Source organism: Grammomys surdaster, unplaced genomic scaffold (assembly GCF_004785775.1).
Source record: "Grammomys surdaster isolate TR1022 unplaced genomic scaffold, NIH_TR_1.0 125889, whole genome shotgun sequence".
NCBI classification, from domain to species: domain Eukaryota; kingdom Metazoa; phylum Chordata; class Mammalia; order Rodentia; family Muridae; genus Grammomys; species Grammomys surdaster.
The window spans coordinates 3215470-3239365 of record NW_021620714.1 but is presented as its reverse complement, the minus strand read 5'-3'; the positions used below and the strand labels follow the sequence as shown (position 1 = coordinate 3239365).

The following is a 23896-nucleotide window of genomic DNA, read 5'->3' as shown; positions in this document are numbered from 1 at the left end:
TCCCCTTCCTTCCTTCCTCCCTTCCTTTTCTTTCCTTCCTTCCTTTCTTTTTCTTTTCTTTTTTTTCATTTACCTACGATCTTTCAAACCCACAGCACCCTTGGAACTCACCGTTGTCACTTGTCGAGAACTGTCATTCTCTCACTTGAGTTCTAAGAGTCTACACAGCAGACCTTGTTTCTGGGTTTCTGGTCTGATCACAGAACGATGGTGTCCCATTGTATATCATATCCCCTAGCCCTCTCCACCCCACTGTACCCCATCTCTCTGAGCTAAAACCTTACAGTGATTTCCTAACCTCTTAAAACACACGTTCTTAAAATGTGCTGCTGGGCATCCCTGGTCTAAATGTTCTCCCAGTCTTTGGGCTTGGTCACCTCCCTCCCTGATCTTCCTTGTCCCCTAGCTCTAGCCATACTCCTGCCCCCCTTCTTTAAATTTAAGTTTTAAATTTTTGTGTATGGGTATTTCACATGCATGTGTGTCTATGCAACATATTCAGGAGATGCCTACGAGGCCCAAAGAGGGCATCAGATCCTCTGGAACTAGAGTTATAGACAGGTATGAACTGCCGTGCAGATGCTGGGAATTGAATCCAGGTCCTCTGGAAGAGCAGCCAGTGTTGTTAATCTCTGAGCCGCCTTTCCAGCTCCTGATTTTCCTTTATTCTTTAAGTCTATCTTATTCCAAGTCTTCCTGCCTTCTGGCTTGTACATGTTCTCCTAACTCCCTTTGACCTGGCTAACAACCTCGACAGCTATCAGATCTATCTTGCTTTATAGGGAAATGACACGCTCTCCCGAACGCTCTTCTTCAGGGCCTTTCTACAGACACCGGCTCACAATGATGCTCTTTTGATGACTGTTTTCCTTCAAACCTTTAAGCTCTGAGGTCAGAGACTCATCCCACTCCCAACACAGAGCCAGGCACAGGGTAGTCACAGAAGACATATTTATTAAAGGGCTAAATGAAAGGAGGCATTGTGTTGAGATCTGTTGATGAAAGACAGGGAAAGTGCAGACGGTCCAAGAGAGCAGCTCATCAATCGAGTGGGAGGAGACAAGCAAGGAGAGGAGGAGTAAACAGGACCCAGGGTGGGCTAGCATGAGGAGGTAGCCAGGCCTCCCACAGGGATGCCTGAAGCCAACTCTCTGCCTCCCAAGCTAAGCTCAGTGTGAGTGTCTGTTCACTAACTTTCCATCCTCGGGAACCCCTAGTCACCAGAATCTTGAGCATCCCAGGAATGGTTTGCTGTCCTATACTGTTACATATGCTCAAGAGTCAAGTGGGTACACTTGACAGGCCCTGGTGATCACAGCATTGTGTAGAGGCCGTGGGCCTCGGAAGAGCTCTTCCTGCCTTCACACAGTGACGTCATCGTCTCCTCAGAATCCTCAGACTGACCTGGTGAGGCATCGAAAGGTAACAGGGTTTCTTCTCAATGGACAGTTGGGGACACTGAAGTCAATAGCAATCATTTGACTTGGCTGAGGACTGGGAACAGCTTCGGGAGAGAACTTGGAGAAAACCCAAGGTCCTCTCTACTGCCCAATGGGCAGAGGGCATGATGTACTAGAGCCTGTTCTGCTTATTCACTTTGAGGCCTAGAACATCTTATGCAAATTATGGAACATTCAAGTAGCTGGGCCTCAAGAGATCAGCTGATTAGCTACCCTTTTTGTGCAAGGAAAGAAACGTTAAAGCTTCCCCTCCCTTCCATAACCCTGATGCCAGCTGGTGGAGATTGTTAGCAATCTACCCAAACCTCGCTGGCTCCTCTTGGCCTATGTGTCTAGGCCACATTCCCCAGCTTCCTTCCCAGTTGGGTGAAACCTATTGTCGTGTTCTCCCTAGCGGAATGTGAGAGGAAGTGAGGCACACCCCTCCCGGGCCTGGCTCAGCAGCGGTTCTCCTGCTTACCTCTCCCGCGTTTTCACCTCTGGCTGATTGGAATGCCGAATCCCAAAGCAAAGTTGGAAACCATATACTATAGCATGGTAGAACCAGCGGATTTCATGTCCCTAAAAGACTGTGAGGAAAAAAGCTGCCTCATAGACCTCGACTTCTGTGTGGAAGGTTGTGAACAAGGGGGAAACATCATGGGGGTTAAGCTGCTGAATACTGGAGTCTTGTTTGTTACTGGAAACCAAGGCATGAAAGCCTCTGAACATGCATTGACTCCAGGTAGCATGAGGAGCAGTGATGCTGGATTCCTGCCGACTTCCCTGTCTGGCCCAATAGCCCGTCCTCACTTCTGCTTCTGTAGCCCAAGCCCACAGATCCCTCCAATCTGGCCTGAGCCATTTTCGGTCTAGACCATCAGACTCCCAAGGCCAGAATAGGGCATCTTATAAATCCTCCTGGCCCTAAAGAGAAGTTCTTCTAAGTCATCTGAGATGATCAAGACTCTTGTCTGTATTTTTACATTCTGGAGGAAGTAACACTACTGTTAAGTACCAAACCCCAAAAGGCAGTAACTATAGGATTGCTGATAGCCTTCCTCACACACCTGCCTGCCAGAAAGGTCCATGTCCCTTCACATAAAACTATGTCAGTCCCTAACAATGGGTAGCTGTTATCAAAGCCCCCCACATTAGCTGTGGTGGTTTGTGTATGCTTGGCCCAGGGGGTGTGGCACTAATAGGAGGTGTGGCCTTGTTAGAGGAAGTGTGCATTGTGGGAGTGGGCAATGAGACCCTCCTTCTAACCATGTGGGATCCAGTCTTCTCCTAGTGGCTCTCAGATGAAGATATAGAACTCTCAGCTCCTGCACCATGGCTACCTAGATGCTGCCACAGCCCCGTCTTGAACCTGTAAGCCAGCCCCAATTAAATGTTGTCCTTATAAGAGTTGCCTTGGTCATGGTGTCTGTTCACAGCAGTAAAACCCTAACTAAGACACTAACCTTCTGGCACTTCTCATCCCTCCCTCCACTGTACTACCTCCCATGCTGTTCTGCCGTCTGCCCCCCACCCCCACCCCCTGCAACTACCTGTTCTTTGTAAAGGATGGGTTTCCCCACTTTTGCTTTACTCCCTTGTCTTCTTTCCCCACTTTTTATCCCCTCTGTTCCTAAGAGATGTCCCTGCCCAGGGCTGATTCTCTTCTTGTACTCTCTGTCCCTGAGAGGCAGCCATGGCTACTTTGAACTGACCAAGTGCCTCTGGTTATTCTCTCTTTCACATTTACAACAGAGCTTTTTCTCAGAGTGTTCCAGTCTGGTAGTTTCACTGGGCCCTGGCATATGTGTCCTTAAGACATCTATTTTAACAGCCTTGCCCCAGAACCTTAAAACACCAGGGATAGAACACTTCTTATTGACCATCTAGGACAAACTATTTTATAGATGAAGTAATTAAGGCCCAGATCACAGTTGAGGAGTGGAAAAATCAGGAAAATATTCTAGGACCAAGCTGACAGCTGTTTGCAAGTTTCTGTCCCGAGTGTAGCATCCTTGTTGATCTTGCTTTGTCCTAGGGAATGGAAAGGTATTAGGACCCAGCAACATCTTTGCAGCCACTGGTTAGGCCGGCAGTTGCTCTAAGTCAATTGACTTAGAAGGTAGAATGACTTCTACTGTGATGCTTAAAGGGAAGGGCAGGAGGCAGGTGCCGTGCCCTTGGGCATTGGCGGCAAAAGTAAGATTCCTAAGTGAGCTTTCTGTGTGCACAGGAGAAGCCCCGACAGGCCTTTAAACCCTTACACCTTCCTGTTTGCCTGAAAGTGTGTCCTGGCCACTAACTAGTCCTCCTTTCTGTTGAAGGGAGGAAGATGTAGTGACCAGGACCTCTGAGCACAGTGTACTGGCTTGCTGGAGGTTGGCCATCTGTGTCTGGGCTGCTGTGTAGTCCTGCTTGTTAACAGGGGAGCCGTGTCAGGAGATGTTGAGCTAGGGCCATGCTTGGATTTTTGTTGTTGTTGTTGTTGTTGTTGTTGTTGTTGTTGTTGTTTGAGAGAGAGAGAGAGAGAGAGAGAGAGAGAGAGAGAGAGAGAACTCGAGAGAGAGTGCTGAACATTTCATGTGAGACCTGAAAAGTTAAGCTTTGTTTGTGGTTCTAGAAACCCTAACCCAAACCGAGTCTCTACCCTTCGCTCATCTGTATAAGGTACGGTTGTTTATATGGAGCATCCTTTGTTTCCTGCCAAGTGACTCACTTGTACTGAGTCACCAGAAAGTGGGTCTAGGCCCATCTGCCGCTGCCCTGGACATTATGATCTGACTGCTCCCCTGGAGGTGGGTCATGGAGGCTTGGAGACAGAGAGAGGCAGAGCCATGGGGAGAGAGACAAGCCTGTTTCCTGAACATTTGGTAAACAGACAAAGGACCCTAGCGCATCTGAGAGCATCCCAAGGGATCTGTGGTTTTCGTTTCGGAGGAGACATTGTCTGAGTTATTGACAACTCTAAATTATGAAGTAAGCATGAAGCCACATTCAATAAGAAATTCTTTCATTGTTGGTTCTCTTAGGAACTCTTAAGCAAGTTATTTCTCCCATTTTGAGCTGCTCTTTCTTCACTTACAAATAAAAGAGATTTGGGTCCTAAAATCTGGACATTATATCATTTGTATCATTTGTCTTCTGGGAAGGAAGGGAATAGGGACACACACACACAGAATTTTACTTACCAAGCAAATTTATTGGCACTCATTTCAACTTTAGTATGGGCTGCATTTTTTAATGTTTAATTTGCAAATTGCTGTCCTTTTCCTGGCTATGGGTTTTCCCTTGCCCCAGCCTGGGTTCAGCTTTCTCTTTCCTGTGGCCTCTTTGGGTGTCTCAGCAGCGACATCTCTGAAGAACGATGGTGTAAGCCAAAGACAGCGTGGGAAGGAAATCAGGCTTGTGAGTCTTAAAGAAGATGAGAGTTCCCGCCCTGACTGAAGCAAGCTTCTCTCTAGCACTGGGGACCCAAAAGGGCAGCGGTGGGTTGGGGCCTCTTCAGATCTTTAAGGACAATGCTGGTCCACGGTACGGAACAGGGTCTGGGCTTCACTTCTCTGTCTTTTGAAAGCACTCTGTATACCCATTCACCTGATGTCAACTACATTGCCAAGATCTACTTTTCACAGACCTACTGTGTGGCTAAGGAACTGGGAAAGTGCTCCCCGCCCCCTAATTCCATTTCTCCAAAAGCCAAAATGATGCTCCAGGGTGTGGGCCCTGTGACAAAAGTTGCAGGGGGCTCCATGAGTTCACCCAGGGGTTTCGTGAGCTCACCGGGGAGACCCAGACCGCCCCCGCCCTCTTCCTGCCCTCTCCCCGCCCCCGGGCCCTCGCGCGGGGCGGGTGATGTCAACCGAGGAGGAGCCGCCCGCCTCGCGACCCGCTCGGGCTGATTGGCGTGTGGCAGCACCGGGGCCGCCTCCGCCCTCCCGCGGCTCGCACAACTTTTGCGGCTGAGAGCGCGCTCGCACCCTGCTCCTCTCGCCGCCGCCCTCGGCCCGGCGCCCGGCATGTGAGCGCGGGCGGCCGCCGCCACCATGGCCACGCCGCGCGCCCCGCGGTGGCCGCCACCGTCGCTGCTGCTACCGCTGCTCTTGCTGCTGCTGCCACCCGCCGCCCCCGGGGCGCGGGGCCCCATTCCCTCTCCGGCCCACCGTACACTCCTCCCGGCCGCGGAGCTTCTTTCGCCTCCTGGCGCCGGACACGCGGCCCCCGGGCCGGGCGTCGCGACCCGGCGAGGACGTTCCGGCCGTGTCCCCAGAGGCGTGAGCGCGGGTGAGTGAGAGCCTCCAGCGTGGGGCAGGGGGCGTGGGCGCTCTGGGGCTGCCCCATCCCGGCCGCGGCTCCGTGGACCCTCGAGGGCAGAACCCTGAGGGTGGCCCAGGACGAAGAAACACTGTCCCTGGCCTCTGGAATATAGTGTTCACATGCGTTCCCAGCCTGAGCTTTGTAAGAAAACTCTCTCCTGGGGTAGCCCACACCCTTCTCCCTTTTACAAAAAGAAGACCCTAAAGAGCCTCTCCCATCTCGTGGGGTGTGGTGGTAACTTCTGGCTGCTGTCTTTCCGTTTCAGCCCCCCATCCACCAGTCTCCAGATGGAGAACTAACTGGTCTCTCCTGGTCTAGAGCCTGACTTTCCACTATAAGTAAATAACGGATTTCGGAGTTTGAAAGGCTTCTAGTACTTAGGACATCATAAAGGACAAAGAGTGCGATTTAAAACAAAATGAGCTACCTAGTCAACCTTAGGAGCGGGGGTACTTGGGATGGGGTTGTGGGGCTGCAAGGTCAAATCCTGCAAGACACTGGCTGGCTCTGGACTGTCCTGGGGCCCCTTTCTCCCCAGCCAGCTGCTTGCTGTACAAGCAGCCACTCACTGCCTGTCCTGGGGGACTCAGCTCCTGTGCCTGCCGCCTTTGTTTGTGGTTCCTTTTTCTGCTGGAAGAAAAGCCCCCCGGCCTGGGTGGGATTTTAATGTAACGCCCATGTGACCTTGGCTGTGTCTCGTCTTTGCCTCTCAGTTTCCCCATCTGTGGAATGGAAGGGCCCCACTCCTCCTAGCCTCTGAGTGACAAGAGGTGACAAAATGAAAGTAAAAATAATAGAAAGTGCTGTGAACCAAACTGGCCTAGGTGATGTCAGCCGTTTGTCTTCCCATGAGAGGCAAAGGGCACACACCGGGCTCTGTTGCTGCCACACTGCTGGGATTGCCAAGATTTTGTCCAGTTTCCTGTCTGTCTGTCTGTCTGTCTGTCTGTCTGTCTGTCTGTCTGTCATGTTTCACAAACTTTCTCCCAATTTGCTCATCCTTAGAATTGAGTAAGAGAAACTTTTCTATCCTTAAAGCCTCAGTTGAACAGTAATCTCCCCTCTGCAGACTGCCTTGATCTTGTGAACTTCTGAGTCACTGGTCCAAGACAGAGAGGGAAACTGAGGAGGGGTGAGCAAAGAGAGAGGAAAGCCACTCTGAAGGTCCTTACAGACACATGCTGTACAGCCCTGGCTTCCTTGATGACTGATTTTCAGAGAAAGGAATTAAGAACTTAGAAGACATTTACTGACTCTCCTAGTGTAGGAAAATAACTGAGAGATATGGGAGGGCATTTGGGGGCTGTTCTAGATACTGTGTTGTGTAAGGAACTGATAACTCGACAGCCACCGGGGAACCCAAGGCAGGTGTCACTAAGTGATACTCAGGCTGAGGGCTCCATCTTGTGAGGGGCTTGAAGGGATTGGGGATGTTGAGCTCCAGCTTGACCTGACACAGGACTTTCCTTCCTATGGTGGGGAATCTCACAGGCTCACACAGGGGTGTGTGTAGTGTAGGGCTATAGTACCACCTGAGTTAGGGGGAAATGAGGTAAGAATTGGGGCCTTAAGACAGCCGGGCTTTCAGGCTTTCTTCATGGCCATGGTGCTGGAACCTCTCTGTTTCGTTCATTTGGGAGAAAGCAGGATAGAGGATTCAGGCAGAGGAAGAACCCAGGAAGGAATGAGAATAATCCAGACTTTCTTTCTTTCTTTTTTTTTTTTTTTCTGTTCCCCTAAGGCCCAGTCTGAGGCAGGAGTGTTTGAAAGGTAAAGTTAGAAGAGGCGCACTCTAGGACCTGTTGAGACCTGTTAGAAGTCACCAGTATGGTTGAAGATCCAGGCACTGTCTCTTGGGTTTCTGTTAGTTCTTCAAACGATGTCACTTAGAAAAAGAAAACAGCAAACAAACTACAACACAACAGTAGTCAGCAGCCTCGGGGAGCTGGAGTTTTGTAGTAACCTCCTAAGATTTTCCTGGCCCACTTTGATTGGCCACACTGCTAGGGCCTCAGGTCTGTAGAAATCCTTTGTGGTCCTTTGCAAACATCCAGCCTCCTGGGTACCTGGGAAGATGGTCACCCATACTCTGCATCCACATTTTTTCCGTTTAGGGAGGTGGGTGTTCCTGATGGTGATGAACCTGAGTCTCATGAATAATACTCGTAAGCTGACAGTTGAGGAAACTGCCCTGAGCCACTTCTTCTGAGGGTTTTGGTGGCCAGTGCCTGGTCATCATGGTCTGGGCTCCCAAATATTCCCCCATGAGTAGCAGAGACTTAGTTATTCCCAGAGGGTCCTTCTAGTTCCTCTCTCCCCAGAGAGTTCAAGGTTCTCACTGCTGGGTGGCTGTGTTTGCATTCCATTTGTGGACTGTTTGCCTATGTCACACTGTCCTTGGAGGAGAGCTGCCCCCTGTTTGTATAGCCATTGTTTGGCTTTTGTGACCCACCTGTCACCCTGTTCCGCTGTGTTTGCTGCTTCAGCCATCAATGAAAAGAGTCCAAGAGCTAGAGATTTCCTCTCTCTGTCGGCTTTCCTACAACCGAGAGTCTCCCAGAGCCATAGCTCCGAGCTGAGAACTAAGTGTAATTTTTCAGTCCATGGGCCATGCTCTCATTCTGAGAGCTGCAGAGGGGAGAGAGGGCAGGAAGGTGGGAAAGAGGCTAGACTCAGAAAGAGAATCCTCGCAAGAACTTCCCCACCCGAAGGGGAAATGGTGCTGCCTAGTTAAATTAAGCAGCCAGTCCAAGGAATAATAATCTTACAAAAATGTGGTTCCCTAAAGGAAAAGAGCTGTGAGCCCAGACCCTTTTGAGCTGTTAAATGTTGGTCCTTAATTGCTCTAACTTTGTAGCCCGACTTCATCATTTAGCTTGGCTGCCACGGTACCACTGTGAGAGGCTATGAAGGCTGACTGGGGAAGAGAATGTGACCCTACTGGCTGAGGCTGAGATGTATTCTGGGCATCTAGAAGCCTGCTTCTCTGACAGAGGTTGTTACAAGCAGAGAGAGGGACTTGGTGTGTGGCGTGCTGAAAAGGCACATCCTTTTAGCCTTGTCTCTCTCCTGGTGCGTGCAGATGCTAAGCTCATGTTTTCTGCTCACCAGCCGACTTGTGTGGACAAGGGGAGACTTCACTGTGCCTATGGCAGCTGGGAAGTTGCCACCTCCTAGACCCAGGAGCAAGGCAGGAGCCTCTGCCTTCCAGTGATCTCTGTTTCCACTGGCGCTGGCCAGGTGTCCAAGAGTATCCTTATTCAGGGTCGGAAAGAAGGAGGCAGCTGATGGCAGTAGTTGTGTTCTTAGCTACTCCTTATCTTCTTCAGCATCTTCCCTCTGCCCCAGCATCTTCTTTGTATGAGCAAGACACTTGAACTTTGAAGAATCCTGAGGAGGCAGCAACAGGGAAAGCAAAACTAACTGACATCCCTCTTAGAACTCCTAGTCTTTGAGCACCTATGTGTGGTCAGTGCCTGTATGATTTTTACCCCATTTCACCCTCAAAGTCTTGCCAGGGGTATTGCTTCTCATTTAATCTCCCTTTATGGGAGATAAAGCCTAGCAAGGTAAGGTCTCAGGGAAAGGAAGGAAACTGGATATAAGCCAATTTCAATCAAATTCATTAACCCATCCCACCATGGTACAAGATCTGTGTTTCTCATCTGTAGGACAAGACAACCTTGCTGTGGACCCTTAGGGCCCTCTCCAGCTCACCACCCTTCCATGAAGTTGGGGGCCATGGTTAGAATGAGGTGACAATCAAGATGCTGACAGGAGAGGGTTTTTTTTTTTTCCCCAGAAATAATTTCTAAAGGTGGAGAGATGGCTCAGTGGTTAGGATCACTGGCTACTCTTTCAGAGGACCTGGGTTCAATTCTCAGCACCCACATGGTGGCTCACAACTGTCTGTAACTCTGGTTCCCAAGGGATTTGACACCCTCAAAAGACATAATACAAGCCAAACATCAATTCACATAAAACAAAAACACACAAAAATAATTTTAAAATTATTTTTATTTGTGTGTGTGTGTGTGTGTGTGTGTGTGGATGCCTGCATGTGAGTGAGTGCAGGTGCCTGTGGAGGCCAGAGGCATCAGATCCTCTGAACTGGAGTTATAGGTGGTTGTAAGCTGACCAATGTGGCTTTTGGGAACAGAAATCAGGGCCTCTGAAAGAACATTGTACACTTTGAACCTCTGAGCCATCTCTCCAGCCCCAAGAGGGAAGATATTAAGATTATTTTTAGGAGCAGGGGGATTGCCCATGAGAGTACTTAACTCTATAGATGTATCGAATGATGTTTTATATTGTTATTATAATGTATACATACCTGTAGATATGCCAATCCATAGGTTACGGGTGCCTGAAGGAGCTCATTCATTTTCACTGATCTGAAGTGTTGGCTTTCTGTGGGCTCTGGGCTGGGACCATGGGACAGTGACTAACATTGGCAGTTGTCAGTTGCTCTCAGCACCTGCTCTGTGGAATGAAAACACATTCAGACGTCCTCCTGCCACTTCCATTTTAACATCTCTGCAACTCATTCGTTTTCCCATAGATGTAAACAAAGAGACTCTGTGCTGTCTTTTCTCCCCTTCTTTTGTCAGAGTATGACAGATGTCTCCCTGCTCCTAAAAAAATCCTAAAAATTCTACTCTCTCTGGACTGGGAATATGGCTCAGTGGCTCCGAGTGCATATGGCTTCTTCAGAGGACCTGGGTTTAGTTCCCAGAATCTCACTGGACAAGCTCACAACTATTGTCACTTCAGCTGCACAGGACCATCCGTTATAATGCTTCTGGGCTCCACAATCACCCACACTCACATGCACACACACACACACAAACACACACACACACACACACACACACATACACACACACATGCACATGCCTAATTTTAAAATTATTTTGTTTAAAAAAAAAAACTCTCCTCTGTGGTTATCGGCATCTTGGTTACCATCTCTTCTATTCATGATCCCAGAGCAAGCAATCCATGTTTTATTTGATTGGCTTATAAATCAGAAAATATTTACGAAAGCCTGACCCTGTCTGGATAGCTCTGTCAGGTGACATGGAGGTTGTAGGCACATCTATGTTGTCCCCTTCCTCCCCAGGGTTGATCTTGCTGGAGCCAAACCGTTAAGAATAGAAAACGTGGGACAACGATATAGTAGTGGTTCATAAACTAAGAAAGATCCAAGTCAGTACCAACCAAAGGAGTGGTGTGAACACAGCAGGCGGTGGTGTGGAAGTGGAAACTGTAGGGCGTGCAGGCGAGGGACCTCGTGAGGAAGGAGGGGGTGCAGTGAGTTTTGGAAGGTTGACTGGGATGTGGATAGACAGAGATGTGGAGAGGCTTTTGGCTTTAGCAGAATCTCACACGTTGAAAAGCTCAAGGCTGGTTTCTTCTTTTGTTTACGTTTTTGGGGTTTATTTTTAGTTACTGTCCAGAATGATGGGTTTCCCTGTGATGTTTTCTGACATGTGTGTTATATGTTGCTCATGTTTCTCTCCTGTTCCCCTCACACCAGTCCCCTTTCTACCCTCCCCTAGTCCTCATTCTGTTTTCATGCCTCCCACCGCGTGCATGTGCATGTGTACATATGAACATAGGTACATGCAACGCTCATCTATGTCTTTCTGCTCCTGGTTCATTTCGCTCGATACGATCTCTAGTTCCGAGCATTCCTCTGGCATAGCTTCATTCTCCGTGGCTGAATACATAGGTACATGGATTGACAGCACGTTTTCTTTATCTGTTCACATATTGATAGCTGTCTAGGCTGGTTCCATATTAGCTCAGACTCTTTGCATAGAGGTTATCATCAGTCAAGGCCAGAGGAGAGAAGATGTGGAGACATGAATTGGGATTGCGAAATTATCATAGAACACAGCCTGAGAAGGGAACTAAGGGCCATGACAGAGGACCTTGAGTCCTGCCCTGTCCACGTAATGGAGCCACAAGGCCTTCATGGCCTTAGAGAAGAGGGCAATGTCTTTTGTGTGCTCATGTTTATTTAAGCCTGGAGCTGGGGCTTGCTGACAAACCCCTGGCAGGTCTCTGCTTCACTCCAGCTCAGAAGGTACTCTGAAGCTTGTGGAAGGCTAAGAATCCCTGAGTTTGGGGGACTAGGCTAAAATCAGGGCAGGGCTGGAGTAGTGGCTGTGGGGATTGGAGGGTGAGAGAGACAAAGGCCTTTTAGAGGGCAACAGGGGAGCCTGAGACTGCCAGCCAAGGAGATGCTGGGAGGGGAGGGGAGGGTATAAAGAGGACTTGTCCTTCAGTTTAAGGAGTTCTCTCCTGCTGCAGCTTTTCATTATAAAGACCCACAGGCAGCAGGTCCCAGTAGAAGAATTCTGCAGACCTTTGATAGTGGGGTCTTGACCCAGAGAGAAGCCAGCTCAGGTTCAGCCTGGAAGGGCAGTTATTGAAGTCACATAGGAAGAGGAAACCAGCTCTGCCTGGGTGGGGAGCATCCAGTCTAGATGACAAGAGGAAGAGACCACTGTCCAGGCTCCAGCCAGGGCGGGGAAGCACAGTGGGAGATGGGGTGGTTTGGAAGCTGACGGAGATCAGAAGAACACGTGAATACAGGACTCATGTTAGCCATGAAACCTGGGAGCTGTCTGTCTGCCCATGAGAGTAAGTTAGCATGTTTCTGCTGACACATTCTTTTCTCTTGTTGGATCCAGGTTAGTGGGACCAGGGAGACTGGGGAGGAAGATCTGAGCTATTTAGTGGGGACACGGTAGGGTGTAAAGTGAAGCCTGTGTGCGGAATGGTGAGCGTGGGTGGCATCCGATGTAGCATCCCTGTGGCAGGTTGGTCATTGAAATGGAGAAAGACTATCAGAGAGATCTAGCACCCACTGATTCTCCCATCCAAGCCGGCCACCCATGTCAGGAGCAGACCACAGCACCCACCTACTTAACCCAGAATCCCTGATGTCACCCTCTACTTGTCTCCTTTCTTGGCCTTCTACATTCTTTGGGGGAGAGTAATTCAGGCTGATTCCACTTACAAAACACCAGGTCCCTGCCTTCTGTGTCTTCCTTGCCCTTTCCGTTCACCCATCTACTCTTTCCCACTAATGGATGTTCAGGAAAGCCACCGTGATCTTCTTAAAGAACGATTCAGGTCACCCTATTCTTAACCTTAAAACCGCTAATAGCTCTGCAGGACAACACTACCACCTTTCTAGACTCTGACTCTAATCCCGCATGCTACTCAGAGCAGACAATGTCTTCTTTCGCTTTGTTGTTTTTGAGGCAGGGTTCCACTATGTAGCCCAGACTGGCCTCAAACTTGGGCTGCTTCCTTATCCTGGTACCTTCCCAAGTACTGGGATCACACCACCACAACCAGTAGTCAGAGCGTGTGCGTGCGTGCGTGCGTGCGTGCGTGCGTGCGTGTGTGTGAAAGCTAAATTTACGCCCGTCTTGGCGGCTCGACACAGGTGTCCCTTCCTGTAACCTCCCATCACAAATGCATTAATGTGTCAGTGTTGAAAGGAAGGCAGGTTGGGCGTGGGGACTGGATCTTGAAGGGCCAGGAAAACTGGAAGAAGGTCACACTTCCTTTGAGTGCCCTAGAGGGGCTGTAACAGGGCTGTACCCCATGCTGTAGGGCTGTGGCTACCAGACCTCTTAGGGAGCTAAAAAGACCATCTGATAAATCCACAGAGGCTGCTAAAAACCAGATGAGTTCTTTCTGCTTTGTATTTTAGCTCTGGGGTACTTGAACTTAGTGGCATTATGTTACCTTTTTATCCCGTGGAGTTCTTGAGGAAAGCATACAGGTGAGATAGCACATTGGGCAAGACCCCATGTTTCTCCTTCCTGGGACTGTTGGGGTTAGGGGACAAGGTGCAAAAGGAGCTCGGATCTTGCTCAGAAATCCTGGGTCATCTCTGTGTGAAGAAGGAGCTGGGCTTGGAGGTGAAGAAATGGTTTTGTCTTCTCAGTGTTTCTGGTAGATTGGGAGGTAAAAGCCAAGGAGGAATGGGTGGTATCCCATGGTGCTCTGGGGTATCCTGCCACCACCAACCTTAGAAGCATCCACAGTTCAGAAAGGAGTAGAAAGTGCACAGGAGAGAGTGCTAGGCTGTTGCCTGGAGGGATGAGCCTTGGGCAGTGCTAAAGCCACTGTTTTCTTTCCCTGGGGAGTGGGAGGGGGTGGAATAACTTCATTTGGGGAATGGGTTTCATTCTTAGAGCCTCTGGGACCACCATGGCAGTTATTGTTGCTATAGAGTAAGACTTTTGGGAGGATCGTGTCTTGCCAGTGTGTGACTAGAGTCCTGCTGCCTTTGCTGGCTGGCATAGACCCCAGCTGGGGCCCAAGCTCAGTCTCTGCCACTTGCCACCTATAGGACTTTGAAGGTTTAGCTTCTTTGTACCATTGTTTTCTCATCTCTTAAGTGGGCAATTAAAGAGCCCTTCCCAGGGAGTATATGGGCCATCTACCCTGTCCAGCTCACAGCTCTGGGCCCAGCAGGAAAGCACTTAAAAATACTAGAAATTCTTCTACCGCTGAAACTCGGGCTTGTTTGCACTGGACACTGACTTACTATGGTTTCTGATGTTTTGGGTCAAAACCAAATCGGGGAGGAAAGAGTCTATTTTATCTTACATCTTACGGTCCATCACTGAGGGAAGTTGGGGCAGGAACTGAAACAGACTGTGGAGGACTGCTGCTCACTGGTTTGCTGCCCTGGGCTTGCAGCCTGCTTTCTTATGTGACCCAGAAACACTCCTTATGAGCAGCACTGCCCACAGGTAGCCTGGGTCCTCCCACCTCAAACAGTGACCAAGAAAATGACCTGCACACTTGCCCACAGCCCAGTCTGATGGAGGCAGTTCTTTTCAAAGTCCTCTTTCCAGGTATGTCCAGGTTTGTGTCAGGCTGATAAAAATACAGCCAGCGCAGACACTGTTGGTAGCACCCTGCCATGCACACAGTTGTCCTCTGGGTGTTTTATCAGGCAGGGTACCAGTTCTGAAAGCAAGCGGCTCAAGTCCGCATCCTGGAGACCTCTGGCCTTCCTCTGTTCCAGAGCTCTGCCATCGTCATCCACCCCTAGAACTCTTCATTCTTAGCCTTAAACAGAGCGAAAAGAGCCAGACTCAGAGTCGACAAAGCTCAGTGCTGCCATCCTTGCCTGGGACTGAGATGGGATGGTCCCATATGAAGCGAATGGAATGGAGGCAGTCATGTGAGATATGATCACACAATAAGAAGCTTTTGAGGAGCAGGTTTGCCCCTCTGTGCACAATGAGCATTCTCCTAGGCGGGAACCTAAGGGTGGATATAAAAAGGTGTATTTTATTTTTAGTTGTGTGCATATGTGCATGTCTGTCTGGGAATGTGCACATATTAAACATTGTCAGACTTTGGGAAGTGGCTTGAGCAGGAACAGCACTGCTGGAGTAAGTGTTGTCCCGATGACTTCTTTGAAGAGGGTCATACTCTCATAGGTGAGGTTTGTGGTTTGTAAGGAGTTATTCATAGTCTAGGCTTGCCTTGTGGTCATAGAGTGCTGCTGTCTGTGGTGGCCGGTAGAGAGATGGCAGTGGTGGCTCTGGGACTCTGACATGGGTCAGAGGACCTTCAGTCTTAGTCTTTTCTCTGTCTAGCCATGTGGTGGGGAGCTGCTTCTTAGTGTCTCAGGGTTGTGTTAAAAAAATGGGGCCATTAGGAGCTGGAGCAATGGCTCAGCGCTTAAAGGCATTGACTGTCCTTTCAGAGGGCCTGGGTTCAAATCCCAGCACCCACATGGCAGCTTACAATTGTCTGTAACGCCAAGATCTGACACTCTTGTGTAGACATACATGTAGACAAAACACTATTGCACATTTTAAAAAGGTAAATGTATTTTTAAAAAATTTTTTTTAATGGGGCCGTTAATGTCTCCCCACTTCTTAACAACTGTGACTGTGAAGGCACCAATAAACGCAGTGAGTGATTTTAGTCATAATACTGTGAATGAAGACCTCGGGTGTGCCATTTGCTCTGGAGCTGCCCCCACATTTGTAAAACGGAGATAACAGAACCAGTCCTGTTGATTTCATGGTTATAAGCGTGAAATAAAGCCACATGGACAAGCTTTGTCAACATGTACACGGTGTTTATTATTAATTCTGTATCAGACTGTCAGTCTAAGGCAGGGCTTCATGAAGGTTGACATGGCAGGATGGGTAGACAGTTGGAAAGGGAGAGGAGAAAAGGATCGTTTGTGGTCAATGTCAGTGGGCTTTTAAAACTCTCTCTCCCTTTGTCCCTTCACTTGTCTCTGGTTGCTGTGACCAATCCTCCCTGTCTGTCTCTCCCTCTGAGAGAGACTTCACAGCTCCCTTGGCCTTAGGCCTCCAGCTCAGTCAGAGGAATGTTCGTGTAGTAGTGCCTCCTGTGAGCTACAGTCTCTGGAAAGAGACATAGGAATGAGACCAGATAGTAAGAATGTGATCAAGTAGGTGAAATGGTCTCACAAAGCAAATGTGGGGTCCTAAGGGAGAGCTTTATTTCTGGGCACCACTGGTGTTATGTCTCGAGGGGCACAAGGCCGTGGAGAGGTGGTTAGTTTTTGAACTGGTTCTGAGAAACAACCAGGTTTTGCTAGAAGACAAGAGGAAAGCAGATAGGCCGTGCTAGGCAGGGAGGACTCTAGAGGTCTACAGTCCTGTAGACTGTGTAGGGCAAAGGTTGGGGGCAGCTTGCCTTCACCTGCCTTCTCTGAGGTCAGGCCTGTTTCTTCAGCTAGCTGCCAGATGGTCACAGGCTTAGACCCACAGGTAGCAGTTACAGATGCGATGTGACAACCCTTTTACCCAGCTCTCCCTTTGCTCTTGCTGGCCCTTCGTCTCCCATCCACGCTGAACCACCATCATTTCTGTACATGACTTCTCTCACCTGCCAGTAGTTACCCACCAACTCCTCCTCCCTCCTTGCTGGAATCCTCCCTTCCTCCCAAGTCCCAGCAAAACACAGGCTCCTCTCGGCTGTGGGCTACATAGAACAGCAGGAGGTGCATCCTCCTTTGGGCTATAAAACCTGTCTGGATCCCTGTGTCCTTTGGTGACCCACCGTTGGAGCCCACCTAAGGGAAGCCCATTGGTGTTATTTGAGGGGAATGTGACCCTCCCCCCCCCCTTTAAAGAAACTTCTTAGCAAGCTGTGTGTGGCAGCGCATCCCTTTGGTCCCAGCTCTCAGCAAGTAGAATCAAGAAGCTCTCTATGAGTTTGAGCCTGGTCTACAGAGCTCATTCCAGGACAGCCAGTGCTATTTAGAGAGACCTTGTCTCAAAAATAAATAAATAAATAAATAAATAGATAAATAAATAAATAAATATTCTTAACCTTTTTCTCTCTAACTGGTCTTGTTCCTGCCTGGCTGAGGCCCACAGCGGGCCCCCACCCAGGGAGAGCTGATAACCCTACTCCCCCGCTTCTGCCTGAGCCCTGTGCCCACCAGGATCTGCTCCATTCAATTTCCAACAGGCATAAACAAATTATATTTCTACGATTCCCTTGAGGCCAGGGCCACTTCACAGAGGTCGAGGAATAAATTAGCTGCAGAACTTATAAAAGTCACCCACAGGGCTGTGTAAATGTTTGAAGCCCTAGCCCCGGTCCTGCTCACACCCAGGCAGTTTCTTCCTGCCCCTTCTCGGCCCTCCTCTCTCTCTCCCCCTCTTCCTCCTCGGAACCAGGATGTTTTTCCTTGCCTCTTCATTGTTTCACTAACCTGGCAGGTCTCCTTTGGTGGAGCCCTGCCACAGCTTCCTCTCTGAGTGTGAGCTAACACAGTGAGCACACAGGAGCAGAGGCTGCTCTCGTCCTGTGCCTTCCTCAGCCCTTGGCCAGGCATGGCACTGGCTGCCGGCCTCGGCTTCCTTCCAGAGGTCCCCCTTGGCTGAGGAGCCTCTGCTGCAGCCTTTATTTGTTTTTCAAAGGATGAGACAAGCAAAGAAAATGCAAGCTGTAAGGTTAGGTGCCCTCCCAAGACAAAGTAGACCACCCATTGCAGAAAGCTTTTGTATGCTCTTATTTAACTGAGTGGGACTCTTCTGACCCTCGACCCCAAGACTTTCTCTTGAGGACACGGACACACACACACACACACACACACACACACACACACAAGTTACCTTCCTCCTGCCTGAGTAGGCTACTTCCCTTCATCGTGATCCTCAAGGGCCCCTTCTGGCCAGCTCTGTTTCTGGGAGGATGACCCTAGTCTTACAACTCCAGGCTAGCCCCTGTCCTAGCCTGATTGAGTTCAGATCTCCAGATCTGTCTCTTCTGCCGGACGGTGGTGGTGCATGCCTTTAATCCCAGCACTTGGGAGGCAGAGGCAGGCGGATTTCTGAGTTCAAGGCCAGCCTGGTCTACAGAGTGAGTTCTAGGACAGCCAGGGCTACACAGAGAAACCCTGTCTCGAAAAAACCAAAAAAAAAAAAAAAAAGAAAGAAAGAAAAAGAAAGAAAGAACAGATCTGTCTCTTCCTGAGAGGAAAGGACACTGTAGTGAACAGCTGACAAAGGCTGGCTCTCATGGGCAGAGAGGGTGGTGTGCCTTGTCGACTTGACACTCTTCATCAATAGAGCCTGTCCCAAGGGACTTCTAAAAAAAAAAAAAAAATCATCCTCAGACCTACATCCAAGGGCTCTGTGATGTGTGTGAATTTTCTTAGGGCTTCTCCTTTTAGGATAAGATCAAGGAATGAAACAAAGGTCCTGAGAGTCTTGGACTGTCCACATTGACGGCTGAGTCTTTTGTTCACATAAACTCATTTGGCTCCCAAATGTCCTCCACCCAAAATCATTGGATCCGAAGCAGCAGTTCAAAACACAGCCTGGAGTGGCCAAGCAAGGTAGGCGGCCGTCTTTCTGGGGTGATTACTACCATTTTTCCCACAAACACATATGCACACAGGCGCGCGCACACACACAGGCACACAGGTTCCTGTCTGCCCCCAGAATATCCCACCCCAGGCCATCCTGTCTGAAATCCCCCTCATTTGAAGGGTTCCTGGGAAGGCCAGGAGGCTCCTCCTGGGGAGGGCCTCAGCAGCTCTGGAAGGGAGGAGGGTTTTCCACCTCTAGGTTTTGCCTTGCAAACTCCCAGGGGCACAAGCTCTGCTTGGCTGGGCTTCCCACACCCCAGAGAGACTCAGCTGACTGATTTACACAGCTCAGCGCTTAGGGCAGCTCTCTCTGATTCATCCTTGTAGCCTATGGCTGGTGCTCAGTAAAAATATACATTCTGGTTTTCAGTGTGGCTAAGTGTACCCAACATAAAAGTTTCCACTTTAACCGTTTCCAAGTTCCATCAACAATCACAATGTTTTTGCGCCCGTCACATTTGTCTCAAGAAACCTTTCATCCTAAAGAGAAACTCTTAAGTAATAATCCCTGGCCTCAAGCCCCAAGTAACCTCTGGCCCGCTTTCCAGCTCGATGAAAATTTAATTCCAAGTACTTCACGAGTAGAATCATGCAGTGTTTGTCCCCTCGAGTCTGGCTTGGTTTGCTTACACATATTGGTAGCTGTGTGATATCCACCGTCGGCATATGCCACATCCTGTTAACCCTCTCATCCACTGCCTGCCTTCACCTTTGGCTCGCTGTGGATACTGCTGCTGTGAGTGAGTGTCAGTTATCTGTTCAGGTCTCTGCTCTCCGTCCGATGAGCTAGAGACCCAGCAGTGGGATGGCTGGACCATATGCTAATACTGTGTTTAAGTTTTGCAGGGACTGCCATACTGTTTCCTTGATGGCTGAACCACGTCTACATTCCTGCTGGCAGCACATATACTAATCTCCAGTCCCCTACATCCTCCCCAGCCCTTGCTGTACGCCCCCCTTGATAGTAGCCATTCCATGGGTATTAGAGCGAATATTTGGAATCCATACATGCCCCTCACTGGCTAGACGGTGGATTTAGAACTCTAATTCTTCCTTTTGCAACTCTGTCCTGTCATCCAAGGCTAGGACTTAAATCATTATCATGACCCCTAGAGGACCTGGTCACCTTTTGAGAGGAACACGGAAATACCATTGCTAACCTAGCCACTGGCCAGAATGACTGGTCCAAAGCAATGCTGTAGCAAGTGACTTGGCCACACACTGTAAATTAAATTGGGAGGCACTGTCTGGGCTTCTCTTCTGGCACCCACTGGTTTTATCTGCGATTAATTGGGAAAGACACCAGACATAAAGATGTGGGCTTACAGTCTCTGCTCTGCCTCATTTTCAGGGTTAACCTGCCTTAGTTTCCTCTTCCATTAAAGAGGGAAGAATTACCCTCGTGTCTGCCTTCTCAGAATGAAAGGATCTAGAAGAATCATTTAGGCTCCTTAAATTCTCCTGTAAAAAGTGCTTTGTGGGTAGGGAAATGTGTGGGACTCTTAACTGGCTCTCTCAGGATAAAAGCATAATTTCATTCTTGTGGAGAGGACTGTGAGCTCTCTCTTCGGTAAGTGGCAATCCACACATTAAAGGAACCAAAAAAGGGGGAGAGTAAAGGTCTCCCTCCTCCTTAAGACTTTTCTCTCCTCCCCATGTGAGCATTCCAATTTTAGGGAAAATATTACAGTCACAGAGAAACTCAGTCATAAGCATGAGACCCATCGCTGTGATCTAACAATTAGGTGCAAGGCGCCAGACGCACAGCTCAAAGGGGGCTTTTCAAGTTCAGGATCTCGGGGTAGTGGTGCTCCAAGGAGAAGCGGGATTGGGGAGTTTCAAGGCTGGGGATGAGGGTGGCAGGGCTGCAGACCTTAGCTACAAGCCCTCCACCAATAGACTACTAAGTGGCCATTCTGCAGGACTGGTGCTGGTGTCCCCCTGGGACTCTTCAGCTTATACCACCTTCGTCTTCCAAGGCTCTGAAATTACACCCTTGTGCTCTGTGTCCCTGCCACTAGCAGACTGAAATCCTTTAAATCAGACCTGATCCTCAACTCTGCCTGATCCTAATTCTGCCTTCATCCCCCATCTGCCAACCGTCTTCCTTGGAAGCCATCCTAGGCATTAGCCAGATGTTTGCTGTTGGAAGTCAGAACATCACCTCAACTTCACGTGTTGGAAGCAGACTTTTCTTGTTCCCCTGAAACTCGTTCTCCAGGCCCATACCACTCTCTCTATTGCGGTTCCTTTCAGCCATCTGTGACATCATCTCTGCTGGAAGCTGGTTTAGACATCCTCTGGCCCAGTCTTTTTCTAATGTGCAGCTGTTGGCACAGTAAGTCTGGTTTCAAAGTCCATGCAAAAGGCACCATTTCCCTCCTCTTAGGGAGAAACAAGGTTGGCAAAGTTGCATTAAAGTCAGAAGTTTGAAAGACAGTAGGATGTTGGGATTGTTTGGTTGGTTGTTTTGTTCCCTTCAGCTCTACCAGCCAATGACCTGCAGCCTCATGGAATATGCTGGAGGAATAAAGGGTTTATTCTTCAACTCTGTCCCCCAAACACAAGCTGGTACCAGGCTGCACTTATGTTTGGATGGTGAGGGTAGGGGTGAGACCTCCAGGGGGAAATGGCTTGTTCGGATAACACAGGCGCATCACTGCTCAGGAGCAAGGCTAGCTTCACCCCCCCACACACACACACACGCACGCATGCACACATGCACCCACACACACACACAGGACTTGCTGCTTGAAGCAGCTGCTAATTAGTAAATCGATTCCAGGCTGTGCCAGCTTTCTCATGAACACCAGTTTCCAAACAGATGTTTTAGAGCAGTAAGATGCTACAGAAGTGGAAGTTGTCAACTTGGGGGATCAACATCCAAGCAAAAAAGGGGAACTCTCTTGTTAATTTAGTCTCCATTCGTAGTACGGGGGGGAGTTCTGGCCTGATACGGGTGGCTGAGTACAGAAGGATAGCATCCTTGTTTAAGGATGGCTGAGAGTGCAGACACGCCAGCTCCAGTGGTTGGTGTGGCTCCATGTTATGGGTTTGAATGATTGTCTCTGACAGAGAAAGCTGTGCTGGAAAGATGAATGGGGTGGCTTTGACTAAGCTTCCCAGAGGCCACCTCTGATCCTAAAGTGGGAAAAGTGAGAACCTAAGGCACAAAGAGGCACTTAATGACTTCTTACTGACCTAGGCAGCTACAAGATACCTACTAACCACAGCCAGCAGGTCGCAGGCCACCAGGAATAGCAGTTCTGGCCCAAAGTGTATCTTATCTCTGGATGCTCTGGAGAGATGCCCACTGGACTCTTCTCTATGGCTGGGTCACTAGTTATGTCCACAGCTGACATCAGTGGAGGCTGGGCATTGGGAACTATGCGGCTCATGCTCAAGTTATGTCATGAGGCCTTTGGCTGTGGAGTCACAAGCCATGTACACGCTTATGCTTTATACTTGTCGCTGGGACCCCAGCTCAAACTACTACTTACGAGTCTCATAAACCAACTTTGTATTTAACGGCTACAGACCACCTACCAAGGGGGCAGTTTCGGGTTCAGTTGAAGTCATTACAAAATGGCTTTTCCAGATCTCCAGTCTCTGTGACTTTATATCGAGATAACCAGATGTGTTAGATGCTTTTCTGTTGCTCTGAGAAGACACCATGACTGAGACAACTTAAAGAAGAAAGAGTTTGTTTCCACCTGCATTCCGGAAGGTTAGAGTCCGGAATGCTTCAGTCAGCATGGCGGCAGGAACAAGGAGCTGGGAACTCACATCCTTTGCTATAAGCACAAAGCAGAGAGCAAGCTGGAAATGGCAAGAGAATCTGAGCTTTGAAAGCCCACCCCCACCGATGTACCTCCTCCAACAAGGCTGTGCCTCCTAAGCCTCCCCAGACAGCGCCACTCACTGGGAACCAAGTGCTGAAACAGGGGAGCCTGTGAGGCTACATAGTGAGTTCCAGACCAGACTAGGCTACCAGTATGCTGTCTGAATCCTCCTTCATTAGCTTTTATTTTTAATAAACCTACATATAGTTTAAAGATTGAGTGGATTTTTACAAAGCTGTACTGAAACTTCTGGCCACTTTCAACACTGTTAGTTGATATCATTCATAATTTTGTCCATATCTATTAGTTTTATTTTGGTTTCGAATGATGCCCACTAATTTCTCTCTATGGAAATGTTATGTCCTTCCAAGGTCTACCAGGGTGGATGTGCACTCTAATTGTGCTTAGGGTTAGCGTGAGATCTTGTCAGTGCAGTTACCCTTCAGCACCAGTGAGTCTGATCCTGCCCTGAATGCTCTTGTTTGGTAGGGTTTATTCTACTTTAATAATCGCATTAATTAAAAAAATGACATTTTTTTTTAAAGAAAATAAATTCACTGTTTCTTTAGATGCACGCACACATTTCCCTTGCGTGTTGAATTGACTTCCTTCTGGTGTCTAGGATTGCTTTCTTGTTTGAGTTCAAACCTCTGCCATTTCTTTTAGTGTTAAGTCTTAAACCTGTGACAATTGGCTGACATGCCTGTTAGCATAACGAAGCAGAAGGTGGCTACCAGGTTCTCCCAGCATCCCTCAGTCCTTACTTATAACGGGCAATGGCTGCCATGCCCCGCCCTGTACCTGAACTCTCCAGCGCAGGGGCTAGGCTGCCCTTCCCCCCAGCTGCTTTTCTCTATATAATCTAGCCATTTTGGTTATCCTGTTCTTTTGGCCCTTTACCTCTCGGCCAGTCTCTTGGCTCAGGCCACGCCTCTTGACGGGCAGCTCCTCCCACTCTCTCGTCACGTGGCCCAGCTCAGTCAGGCTATGTTCACTCTGGACTCTCCCAGCTGTCTCTGCCTTTGCCTGTGCTCTCCCTTGTATTTATAATAAAAAACTTCAGCCCCTTAGAAGGGCTGGTCCTTAGAAGGGCCCCTTAGAAGTCAGGTCCTTTTCTTTCTCTTTTTTTCTGTTCAGGGTGGAGGGCAGTTAGCTCACCTTTGAGTGAGAATCATTTTACTTGACACTTTCAGGGTACTTCTAAGAAATGGCTTTGCTGAGGATGCGAGTACAGCTGCTCTCAGCATATTGTAGATGCTGCTCTATTGTTTTTTTCTTTGGTTTCCTTGGTAGCTGGCTTACCTCTATTTGCTGTTTTTCTTCCGGTCAAGACTTCTGTGAGTTTCTACAGGTTCACTATGATATTAACATATATACATACATACATGCAT

General features: G+C 48.9%; 1 protein-coding gene across 1 annotated transcript in view; it reads left to right on the top strand.

Moving 5' to 3' along the window:
- The first annotated feature begins 5482 nt into the window (after nucleotides 1-5482).
- The window catches only part of Heg1 (heart development protein with EGF like domains 1), an 81974-nt gene continuing 63560 nt past the window's right edge, over nucleotides 5483-23896 (top strand). Inside the window, exon 1 of the mRNA XM_028752237.1 lies at nucleotides 5483-5720. Within this exon, the coding sequence (XP_028608070.1) occupies nucleotides 5483-5720 (238 nt within the window). The remainder of the gene's footprint in view (nucleotides 5721-23896) is intronic.